At 42.9% G+C, this 12,817-nt stretch overlaps 3 protein-coding genes across 3 annotated transcripts; all 3 read right to left on the minus strand.

Moving 5' to 3' along the window:
* Nucleotides 1-172: 172 nt before the first annotated feature.
* Nucleotides 173-2,489, minus strand: LAJ45_11312 (uncharacterized protein; the record flags this gene model as incomplete). Its single annotated transcript, XM_046120821.1, has 10 exons — nt 173-236; nt 294-646; nt 745-1,066; nt 1,120-1,350; nt 1,403-1,474; nt 1,526-1,538; nt 1,607-1,721; nt 1,787-2,316; nt 2,394-2,398; nt 2,464-2,489. 10 exons carry the CDS (start codon nt 2,487-2,489, stop codon nt 173-175), a joined length of 1,731 nt encoding a protein of 576 aa, XP_045966022.1.
* A 2,764-nt stretch (nt 2,490-5,253) lies between these two features.
* Nucleotides 5,254-7,031, minus strand: LAJ45_11313 (uncharacterized protein; the record flags this gene model as incomplete). The annotated part of the gene is made up of 4 exons (XM_046120822.1): nt 5,254-5,776; nt 5,838-6,367; nt 6,421-6,628; nt 6,730-7,031. The coding sequence occupies 4 exons, from the start codon at nt 7,029-7,031 to the stop codon at nt 5,254-5,256; spliced, it is 1,563 nt and encodes a 520-aa protein (XP_045966023.1).
* Nucleotides 7,032-11,804: 4,773 nt separating this feature from the next.
* Nucleotides 11,805-12,473, minus strand: LAJ45_11314 (uncharacterized protein; the record flags this gene model as incomplete). The annotated part of the gene is made up of 1 exon (XM_046120823.1): nt 11,805-12,473. One exon carries the CDS (start codon nt 12,471-12,473, stop codon nt 11,805-11,807), a length of 669 nt encoding a protein of 222 aa, XP_045966024.1.
* Nucleotides 12,474-12,817: the final 344 nt, after the last annotated feature.

Below are 12,817 nucleotides of genomic sequence, written 5' to 3' on the forward strand. Positions count from 1 at the left end.
GCTACAGTTTAGCTGAGGTCCTCCTCAACATCCAACTGTCTATGATAGCATTTACCAAGGGCAAGTGACGGCTAATATATCAAACCTAGTTAAGATGAAAGCTTTAAATTACTAGTTACATGTGTATTTTCCTGATGGTCACCGTTTCCCCCCCCCGACAAAAGAAAATCCTCTAGGAGTGAGTGGGCATGGCAGTCGAGGCCTTGGTCGCAATAGCATCCTCGCTTCTCCACAATCTGTAAGAAAGAAAAAATATTAGTTCTGTATAGAGAGCTTAAACAAGGTATTCTCACGATGTAACAGTCTTCAGCTGGGTGTAAAAGTTGAGTCCAGCTTTGCCATAGAAGTAATTCCCCCCTTGTCCCGCAATGGAACCCTTGTTTCCAGTGAATGAGAACATTGGAAGAGGGACTGGGATTGGGACATTTATTCCAACTTGCCCAGCTTCTATGTCTCTTTGAAACCGTGCTGCTGTTGCTCCACTATTGGTGAAGATTGCTACCCCATTTCCGTATTTATTGGAGTTGATCAGGTCAATAGAATCTTCTAATGTGTCAACATTTAAACAGACAAGCACTGGTCCGAATATTTCCTCTTGATAGCATTTCATATTGGTCTTCACATTTGAAATTATCGTGGGGGCGATCTGGATAATCACATGTTAGTCAAAAAAGCAAGTAAAGAAAACCAAGAGTTTTTTTCTTCTTTCTTTTTTTGGAATAACCAAAGAATATGATCACCTACAAAATTTCCGTTGGGGTATTTTGGTGGTTTATACCCCCTTCCATCGAGCAAAAGTGTTGCACCTTCGTCAACAGCGCTCTGGATCAAACCCTCTATCCTCTGTTTTGAATGTGGAGAAATGACGGGACCTAAATCGGCACCGTCTTCAAAACCGCCATCAACTTTAAGCTTCTTCGCCTGCTCCACTATTTCTGGTAGCCAACTCTGCGCTTCGCCGACAAGGACCAAGGTTGAGAGGGCCATACAACGTTGACCTGCAGCACCAAAAGCAGCACCGACAATTGCATTAATAGTAGCATTCTTATTTGCATCGGGCATAACTCTGTAAAACGTATTAGAAACTTGCTGATAAGACGCGATTTCCAGGGGTATTACGCAGCGTGGTTTTTAGCTCCAAGATTGGCCTGCACACGTTTACCTTTCTCTGAGCCTCGAGAGTAGATATATTGACCGGCTTTGTCACTTCCAACAAAGCTAATAGCCTTTATTCTAGGTTCGTCAATGATAAAGTCAACAGTCTTTGCTGAACCATGGACAATGTTCAGCACACCGTCAGGAAGTCCGGCTTCCCTAGCGAGCTCTGCAATTATCATTGCCGCACCAGGACTTGAAAATTTAGCTACTTTTACGGAAAGCTGGCCTTGGGACCCGAACTTACTCTCTCTCCGAAGGTTTCATGATCATGCAGTTACCAGTTATAACAGCCAGAGGTAAACACCATAATGGGATCCTAATAAAAAATTAGCTACCATAGTATCGAACAGAACTACAGGTAACAAACATAGCAGGGAAATCTACAAACCAACACATTAGTCAACCCCACGAAGGTGTAATAAAACAGCAAAAGGCATTTAAAACATACTGAAAGGACAAATAGCAGCGACAATGCCCAGAGGCTCACGATAGCTCCTGGTTTCCATGTCTTTGCTGACTTCTAAAACCTCACCGGTCAATTGGGTAGTGATACCGCATGCAGTCTATATACATGGCGTTCTTGTCAGAATGATATGCCAAGGTTTCATTTTTTAGTCAAAGAACTTACTTCAGCAACCTGTAGACCTCTCAAGACATCTCCCCTTGCATCAACCATAGTTTTACCTTGTTCTAAGGTGATGCTTGCTGCTAACCTATCCCAGTCTCGCCGAATCAAAGAAACAAGCTTGAACATGATCTGTTGCCTTGTTAACAAACTTGTAGCCTTCCATTTTGGAAATGCTTTTTCGGCGGAGTCAACAGCTGCTTTCAATTCGGCATCTGTCGATTGCGGAACCCGAGTAACAAGGTTGTTCGTAGCAGGATCATGTAAATCGATCCAGACTTTAGCTTGAGACTCGGTGAATTTGTTGTCGATAAAATGCTTCGTATTCTCTGGCGATGCAATCTTTTCATGTGACATGGGATAGTTTATTGAACGAGCAGCAGCGGCTGGGTTGAGGTGATTCGCGGTAGCATGAAGCCTTCGAGTTGCGGTTAAGTCCCCGGAGGCCCCGGCAGCGAGATGAAAGGTTGGAGAACGTGGTTTTGACATTGCCGTAAAAACAGAACGTGCGAGCAGTCTATGAGCAGACATAGCTATAAAACACACAAAGAAACGTGTCAATTGAGAATTTGGTGAGAACAGAAGTAGAAATAAGAGCTTATGAACGTACGTGAGCTTATAAACGCGGGATTCGGATTCGGAGTGCGGGGAAAGGTCACTAGGTATAATGTGGAGTTTACAAGGTGTTAAAACGCACAAGCTTCATAACACGCAGCAGTAGTTCTGCAAGCAGCCGGCTGCGAGGTCAGTTGGTCATTCGGACCTCAGGGTTAGGAATAACTACATGTAGACACCGGTGATTACCGCTTAGGCTCGGATCCTAATCGGACTCGCGGAGGTACTAGTGGGGAAACACTACTTGAATTAAGGAATTACATCTGCTTATATATAAATACAATACCGACGGTGTGCCATAATTAATCAATGTCCCAAATGTTGGAGACAGAGTAGCTCACCTGAGGAGCTGTCTAAAAATCCATATTGTGGTGCTTATCAGTCACACCTAACCCTAATCTCGAGTTAGACAAGATTTTGTGAGGCTTGGCACAAGGTTAGGGTTGTGTAAAAAAAACTTACTACTACTTACAGCCACTCAGCAAAAGTGTTCGTGATATAGTTTTAATGTCAGTGCGCAGTGTGGCGCACCCGTAATACTGATGTTATTAAAGTTGAGATTCAAAACAACGAAAAATATATAATATAGTTCGTGACTATATAAAAGAAGATAGGTCATTGATCTTATTCTTCATTAATTTGGGCACCATTGGTCACTGGGAGTCTTCTCTTGGGGGTTCTTGATGGTCCGCCACGGTTACATATGGAGAAATATCTCACTCCGAAATCGGAATCACGAACACTTTTGCAGAGTGGCTGTACCTACAGATCAGGTGGATATATCCTGGCTAGTTTAATAGGCTAGAAGGCAGCCAGTCAGGTCCTCAAGTGTTTCATACTGGCGAATTCCATGCGGAGCGCGCGAGTATGATAAAATATATAAATATTATACTAGGGGTTGGCTATTTGGCCGGGTGTTGCGGCCACCGCGAAGCTAGAGTGATTGACTACCTAGCTTACAGCTGATATATGTAACTACATGTAGTACGTTTTTTAACCTGGTGCCGTACTAGATCTAAACTGGGAAATGGGTCATTGGCATACAAGTTTTCTTGCAAGTAAGTTTCTAATAGTTATTATTAGGCCTATATAGGTTTTTTTGTTTTTTTGTTTTGTTTAATTCATTAATTGCCTATTAGGCCTAGGTCTGACAGCACTGCAGTCGTGGGTTAAATAGGTTACTGGTAACAATATTATATATATATATATGTGGATCCATCAATAACTTGAGAAAAGGATTTGCCTACTGGCCGGGGCCGTACTAACTTTAGGCAGTTATATTTACTCTATATGATCTATAGATCACATATAGAGAAACCTTTCATCCAGCTGCAGTATTAAGCTGCCGAATTATAGTAATATAGATGCATACATCTAATAAGTATATATATAGACATACCGAGTACGGATGCGCAATGAGGATTTAAAAGGTTTTGATTAGCTGCGTTTTAGACCTTTTTTTTTTTCTCGAGCTATTAATTAGGGTAAATTAACTAAAAAGAAAGATTAGGTTAGAGGTTATGTACATGTTGGAGATTACCGTTTCTTTTTTGTTGTTACTCTGTTGTTCGGTGATTATCATATCCTTTTTAAACATACAGCTCTTTAGCAGGGCAGCGCAGCGGCAGTACACTTCTCTAGTGGCGATACACTCCTATGATTATAGTACAGCTATCTAGTGACGCTCGATCTGGATTATTCTTTGTTTCATTATCCTCACCGGCCAAAGGCCGGAACCGGCTTGTATACATGTAGATAATGTAGAGATAAGGCTTAACCACACGAAATCGATCTAGCTAACCGATGAAGTATAAATCTAGTCGCTCGACTCGGAAGCGGGTATTAGGAAATAATATGTTATATTCTGAAATGACATGGAACCAGCTGTAACTTGTAACTACATGTAGAGGAGATAAATTTGTTGAGCAAGGCCGGGGTAAAGATCTAGAGTGTTAGTACAGAAGGATTTCATTTTTTTTTTGTTTAATTCATTGATTGCATGCAACCTAGAAGGATTTCATTTTATTTATTGCTACGCATTTTATTTCTGTTTTATTCTCATTTTATTTTTAGTTTCACTTCATTTTCATGTACTTGTCGTGCTATTTTGGTACGCCAGATATTCTCATAGCTTACGGCATATAATTAATGAATTAAACAAAAAAACAAAAAAACAAAAATATATGTACTCATGGGATCTCACTCGGGACAAGGCATAGGGTTAGGGTTTTGTATCATAGTTCTTTTTTTCTTTTTTTTTTTTAATTCATTAATTTCATGCAACCTTACAGTTAATTACAGCAATTATATCATGGTTCAACTTGACCTTGACTTGCTTTATCGACTCTGTAAGTGCGGCGAACTGGGCCTAAAGTATGTGTATATAGCGATGATACTACGTATATTATAAATCTTTTAATACAGAATCCAATCCAATTATGGTACCCACTACATTCATAACCTGAAAAACTTACATACATATATACATGTACTTAGATGTACATGATATTTATGTATCATGCACATATACCTAGAAATCTAAGCAGTGCGCGATTTTCAATGGTCTAGACTTTGGATCATATAGGTGAAGCTTCACAAGTTATAATCGAGTTAATATCTCACGCGAAGTTTTGGGGGTGGTATTGGTCGTTGTTACATTCTTGACTAACGAGGCGGCCAATACATTTAGTCATATCCCTACTGGACCCTAAATGATGTTGAAGTTCCCAATGTTGATATAATCCTTGAAGAAAACAAAGAAACAAAGATGATATAAAGATGAGATACAGGACGAAAACGAGTGGAAAAAGCGAAACGGTAAGGGAATGGTCATAAATTATGCAAGTCTCAAGGTTTTACCCGCGCAATAGTTCTTTTAACCTTTTTTGTAAGATATTTGCTCCATCTATGCTGTTCCAAACATCGTGCGGAGCATGGTTGACCACATCCCAAGCCACAAGGTTATCCGTAATTTCAGTCAACTCTCTTTGACCGTCGTTCCATTGTTGGTCGTGCTTAACCGACTTGCCCGAGCTTATAACAGCAACAGGTACGCTCTTTGGTAAGATTGCTTTAGCAGCTGCGATCTCGTTCTTCGTGAATGTTGTTGCTACCAAGTTCTCTTGAAGCTTTGCCTTGATTTGCTTTCCACTTTGATATGCAGAACGCCCATATATGCGATCTGCACGGTCTCGACCCATGAAAATGGCTCCCGTCAAACGATCAATCCCAATTGGACTGATGATCCCCCTGAGCCAAAGCAAAAATCCTCTACCAGCAGAGCCAATTCGATGGAGCTGGGATTCGGGGAGAGCATCTATCAGAAGTAATCCTTTGACCTCAGTAGTATGACGGGAGGCAAAGATGCGAGAGTATATTCTGTGAAAAGTCAGCCATTTTGAAAGTGCAATCAATTGAAATTATTAGAAGTAATCATTACCCCCCTACACCATGGGAAACAAGCACCCATGGTCCTTTTTCGTCTGCTTTCATAAGCGCCTCTGACAAAACGTCAATTGCCATACCTGCTGACAATGGGCTTGGTGCATTATCGCTGAAAGCAATACCGGGTCTATCCCAGTAACAATATCTTTCGATTTGCTTATCCTGGTATGTACCCAAAATCCATCCTTCCAAACCGTGTTTTACAGGATCTTCACCTCCTTCCACAAGTACAGTTGTTACTCTCTTTCCGTCCGCCGTTGTAGCATTCCCCGTACAAAACAGATGTATCTCATATCCATGGCCGTCCACCCAATATCGAGTTCCTGGTGGTGCGAGGGATGCGTCCCTAGAACGGAGGATGAGTGTTGCGGTAAGGAGGCAGGCGATTGCAATAAAGACGATAAGAACGATAGTGGCAGAAAAAACCGATAACCATTCAGCCAAAGAACGTCTAGTTTCACGACGGCCAGTCAGACGCTCTTCCTCCTCTCTCTTACCGTAGGCGACTACACGGTCACAGAGGATCTAAATTGGTTGAGTCAGCGTAAGATAAACTCAGAGTGAAAGGAGAGACCAACACCCCAGGTACTAATCACAGTAGCCCAAATTACAGACACGATTCCAACCCAACCTTCTTCACCACGAATACGCCCAACGGCCAAAATGATGATTATGTCGATAAATAATAAAACGGAAAGAATAATCCATGAATATTGCTCAGATTTCGCGGGAGTAGCGAAGAATAGAAGTAATAATACCAAGCTGCCAGTAGCAAGCGTAGAGAAGCTAACCATGGGTAAATTTATTTATTATTAGATTTTACTTTCGTTCTCGCTAGCTAGGGATAAGGAAAAGGCGAGGGAAGCTAAGATAGACTAGGGACTTACGCAAAATCGGAAAACCCGCTTCCTCTAGAATAGATTCCCGGAGGGCTGACAAACATTGAAATCAAAAGTACAATCCACCAAAGTAAAGAAATCGTCAACAGAAGAATCGATGCCCATCTCAGTGATCGCACAGAAAGAAGATTGTACGGCGATACTGCCGGATCATCTGGACTGAGTGGGTGATGTCCATTTTCGGGGCGTAGAAGACTAGTTCTTTCATCAGGGTCCCGGCTATGTGACATATGAGAAGATTCCAGGCTTTCAGTATCGTCAGGCTTTCTTGGGCCCCAGAGTTTGCTCATTGTGAAAGTAGTAAAATTAAGAACAAAGTGCAGGGCAAATGTAATTTGGTAATTCAGGGTGTCCAACCTTTATACTACCTTTAAATCTACTTACTATTAAAAGGGTGACGTGATCTCAAATTCCAGGATAAGCTTGAACAATTGCTGGGAAGGGTTGGTGACGTTGGGAGACCGACGACGTTATGACGTAATTTCACTAAACACCATGCCTGCCTGAAGCGAAGACCCGTAACCTGGGGTAAATCTCGATCTGATAATCCCTGTAACATGCAATCTACAGCTATCGGTACGGAAACAGGGACCGACGATCACGCCGAGAGCAGGGCGATTTTCCAACGCAATAATTCTACCGATAGCTGTACCCATGTATCCACACATAAAAGAGATACCTCTTCGTCTTCCTTGAGGAGGGTTCAATATTGGGCTTTGCCATGCGCAGTTAACACACTGAATACATTTATTTATCGTATGTCCGCTATCCATTTAGGACCAACCTTAAGCCTACGAAAGCTAGGGCGCCCTTGATCACCCTTTAGCAAACAGTCCGGTAGGGCCTGAAAAATCACCCACCAGACGGGGGGACCCCAGATCACGTGTGGAGTTGGATCGTGAACCCACTTTCAGGCCTCTAACTATATACCTCCCATTCGCCAATCTTATAATCCGAGTTTAGAACTGGGTCTTTTGTGTAAAGACTCTAATATCTGGAAATTCGACAGAAAATGTCATTTTCAAGGGGAACACGGGTACGAACGAGGTGGCTATGATAACTCATCCTCATGATATCACGTCGTAACTACATAGAGTAACATGGACGGTCAGATTTTAGGCATTTTGCGATGACAAAAAAATATAACGCCATTTCCATACCTACTCTAGGTCTATAAGGATTGGGGCTGGTGATCTAACATCAATCTCCCCATTCATTGACACTAATTTTTCTAGCTAGAACAACCCCATGGGCAGAAAGTCTTCATATGTCCATAACTGATAAAGTCATCAAAGATATATACGGTATGAGTGTGCATGCGCACATGTAGTTTGGAATGTCAATTGAGATTGGTACTCTAATACAGTACAATCTCCTTATATTAATATAGGAGTACGTCGGGACCAAAATTTGGTACGGCTCTTAAAAGAGTGGTTACCCTTATAGGAGGAGCAGACTTGTACCTATGAGCCCCAATGAGGGCCCTCAACACCTACCTTTATAAGGTGAATACTCTTATAACCACGAACCCATATAACCCTGAACCCTTATAAGGGGATCGTACTGTGCCACGCACCTACCCATACTTCAGGATTTGGTTTTGCTTACCTGTTTTTCGCCCCTTACCGCAGCTTGCTGTCCGTAAGGGATGGGTACGAGACCAGACCCCTTCCCGCAACTGTTGCAATAGAGATAAGATTTGGAGCGAATGCTAGCACCAAACTGGTTGACCTGCAATATCCAATCTTGGGGACTCGATAGATCATATGGTTTATTACAATAGAAGACGCTTCATCACTTGCGGAAATTCCTCTAATACCTAAAACCCTTGGTCTTGGGTCGCGAATATTTAAATACAGAATCTCTATTTACCATATAACCAGACATTTTTGCTGGAAATTTCTAACGGCCTCAGAGTACGATTCAGCAAAGAATCTGCTCCGGCCGGAACCCTAGATTGGGGCAAATTAAGTCATAACATATACACTCCGATAGGCCAAAGTGACGATTCCTGACCTCTTTTAGGAACTCTCAGAGTTAGGGGCTCCACAGATTATCTGTCAGTACGCCAGTATACAAGTGTTTAAGGAGGGTTCAGAAGTCTCGCTCAGATCGATCCCAGCGGTACATAGGCGTCAACGGCGCGCTGTTGGTATTGATCACCGATTCATTCATTCATGATCATCCGACCGGGTGTGTCCCTGGTAAATAGATAAGGTTTTTCTACAATTGCAGGAGTCTTATATTCCCGAGAACAAGAAACTGATAAAGGTTATCCCTTCAGGCACTAGATATGACATGGGCAACACTCTCCTTCTCACGTAATACCTGAATCCTACTAACGCCTAAGCCTAGCTACTACATATGTCTTGAGACACCACATAAGCGATGATAACAGAATAATAGGGAAAGAGGCTGGAAAGAATCAGTCGCCATTAAACATAAGAGTGGATATGATCTGAGCTATACATGAGAGAAACAGGGATGACTTGATTAGCTACAGAAATACTAAGACCTGTCTGGTGTATAAATATAATCAGGATCCGGACATGACTAGTTATGGTCATATAGAACGGCTTAAAAATCCCACTAGACGAAACTATATTTGCCACTGGGCTGAGCTGTAGACCCTGTCCAAGCGCCCCGCTGGTGTGTGTGTGTTGAACTAAATGGTCTTTGTAATATGTGTATGCAGAAATAGAGGTATGTCTGAATAATTAGGCTCTCACGGTCTCTAGGGGGAGTGGAAATGTGTACCTCGAATATTAAGTAAAGTCGGGAAAGTCGTTTCTGGGGTCCCAATTTTCGCTGGGAAATGTCAATATTTTGGCAGAGGGAAAGTCGTTTTAAGGGAAATCGGACGACATTACACACGATATTTAATGGCTTTACCGACGACTTTACCGACGCCTTTCCCTATCACGCTTCTGTCACCCATATTGCGCGTATACACATGGGGAGGATACATTTCGGCCACCGGTGATGCTTCACATGATTGACCAAGGCCAATGAAACGAATTATTACAGAGCATTCTACTCTTATACCAGGAGCATTAAGATAGAATTGCCTGCAAGTATATGCCAAACAATAGATCCACCAAAATGAAATTGTATTCCCCAACTGTTACAAGCCCATTGATGCCAAATACCATTTGATGACCCCATCGAAATATTCTATTTGGGGACTCAACTACCTCGAGATCTAGAGGAGAGGCTTCATTGGAAAACATTGATTTTCCGGCGGAAAACAGGAAACCCCGGAAACAGTCAGTAAAGTCGTATTAACATGCCTTTAACGGGGAATGTCGTCAGTAAAGTCGTATCTTATTGCCTTTAACAGGTAAATGCATCAGTAAAGGTGTCGGTAAAGTGTCGGTAATGGGACAGGAATGTCTTTAACACAAAGTAATGCGGTTATTGCATCAAATAATGTGTATCTCGCAACTTTGTGTATGGGAAACGTCAAAATTGATGCATTTCCACTCCTACTAGAGGGTTGGTGCGCTGCCGGGTGATTTTCTAGGTACTTATTTGGCCATATTGATCTTTATAGAAGAATTGGATGCGTATCATAGTGCGAATGGACAGTGGCAATTTTGCCATAACCGTAGGGTTGCATGTAATTAATGAATTAAACAAAAAAAAGAGAAAAAAGACAGTGGCAACTTGAAGATTGCTTTATATATATTTGGCGTCAAATATCAACTTAAGGAAGGTCTTATATTAAGAGACTTCCGCTAAAACTATGATCCCTTCGTTAGTCAGAGCAAAAACAGGCCCACGACGGCGTGGTGATATTCAAAAATCTAGCTACCTACAGGCTGCACTGGCAGAGACACCAGAAAAGGTATATAGGAGAGGACACAAAGGTGACTTCACAGTAGAAGAGGTTTACAGACCGGAGTGAGGGTTAGGTGTACTCCTGGGTAAAAGTTTCTTACTAATTCCCGGTCGTGAAAACACACGAAGTGATATAATTACTGGCCGATTGAGTTTTTATTACTCTTTTGTCAAAACAATCAAAGTGTGTCTATACCTGGTATTATGGCCTGGTTGTGATGCACTGAGATGAATAAACGGGAATTACTTGATGATTCCATATATATGCTACGGCTGCAATTAACGAATTAAATAAACAAAAACATATGCTATGGCTTGCAGTTGGGAATTAATGAATTAAACAAAAAAAAAAAAAAAAGGCTTGCAGTTGGGCCGACTAGATCCGGAACGAGTGATAGAGGGTGATTGAACGTCTAATTAGAAGGTGAGCCTAAACCCTGGAGCCCGCAGCCTGTCACCATATAGTCGAGCTGCAGTACAATCCTTAGAATCGAAATCCATATAACCGTATATATGTACTCAATAAATAGATCGATCGACTGAGCTCAAACTGTTTGGGGAAATGGCCAGTGCTAAGCGATAATTCTGTAGCGTTTAAACTGATGATATTGTAAACCGGATTCCCTTGACTTTGATGGTTGATGATACCCTCAAGTCTTCGCAGAATCAAGCCCTATTTATACATGTTGGAACCTATGCCAAGGCCCGCTTTCTAATACTAACTGATACAACGATAATAGAATAAGATAACGCTCCCGAAGATAACCCAGATAGAAAAACGCCCCCGCATAGTCCCGTCCTCCATTCTAATTCCGACACGTAACCATGAACCTTGCAATTGCCAGTCATCGGGTTGTACCATACTATTATCCTAGACCTACTTCCCTAAGTAGAACAGCCTACAGCCGTAAGCCCCGCTTCCTATTCTATTCCGGGTGAGACACCCAATAGTAAACGTGCCGTCATAATAGTATAACACTAGTGTGGTAACATCGCGTGCTCCCACACTACCCGATACCTTTCTATGCTTGTCCTTTCGTTACCCGACCGTCCTCGCATCACAGCCCGTCACTCGTATCCCTCATTGTCCTAAGCCTCTAGAACAGTGTTCCGTAGTTCCTGTAACACTACTCCCCCTTCCTAGACGTCGCCCTCGACCGTTAAAACCCTTCTATAATAAAAACCCTGTGGGAAAAGTCATAGAGTAGGGAAAGGTATCGAGCTTAGTCCCGCCTGTTCCGTTGTCGCTTATGAGCCCGGTCATTATCGATCGCTGGGCCTCGACTTCGCGTATGAGGTCGTGTGTTCGAGGTTGGCTGGAAATTCTCGTCTGCCAATGCCTCCTGTGGCTCGGGTGTTGCCAGTCGCTTTCGTGTATTTTGTTTTCTGGTGGGATCCGGGTCCTCGCGATAGGGTCGCAGCAGCATCTCGTGAAAGACGTCGTGAACCTTCCATTCTACCGGAAGTTCGAGACGGTAAGCCCGATAGCCCACCACTGCTGAAACTGTAAAGGGCCCTGTGAACTTGTCTGACCACTTGGAGTATCCTCCTAGGTTCCGAGTGTCCAGCAAGACTTTCTGACCGATAGTGAACCGCTGTACTGCCGGTCCTGGCTTTGACGCCATCCTGTCGAAGGTCTTCTGTAGCGTGTCTCTCGCTAACTCATGAGCCGTGATGATCTCATCCAAGTAGTTGTTCCCGTTGGCGTCTAATCGTTCGATCTCTGCATCCGTAGGCCAATCCGTTCGAGGGTGGAAGCCATAATTGCAGTAGAACGGCGATTGCCCCGTCGACGTATGCTTCGCATTGTTGTAGGCGTATTCACAGATAGGTAACAGGTCCTTCCATTTCTTGCCTGTTCCTGCCGTATATGCCCGAATATAACCTTCCATGTGTTGGTTGGTCCGCTCTGTTTGGCCGTCGGTTTGGGGGTGGTGTAACGGGGGCAGCCTATCTATGTATCGCTAGAATCCAATAGAATAGATGCGGCCGTGCAAGATAGAAATCAGGTGCAGATTTATTCAAAGATACTATCGCTAGAACTCAATAATCTTTAAGGGCTCTGCTACCGATAATCGTCTACTCGAAGATGAGGATCAGGTCAGTTGGGCGGGAATGATCCTGAGTACCTATACTCCAAAGGATTCTATTCTCTGCTCCTACTTCCTTACTAAGTTCCGGTGCTGCCTCCTAGTGGAAGGGAAGCAATACCATCGCTACCCCGCTTCTCTCTAAG

The sequence above is a fragment of the Morchella importuna genome (assembly GCF_003444635.1).
Source record: "Morchella importuna strain M04M26 chromosome Unknown Morimp01GS062, whole genome shotgun sequence".
NCBI classification, from domain to species: domain Eukaryota; kingdom Fungi; phylum Ascomycota; class Pezizomycetes; order Pezizales; family Morchellaceae; genus Morchella; species Morchella importuna.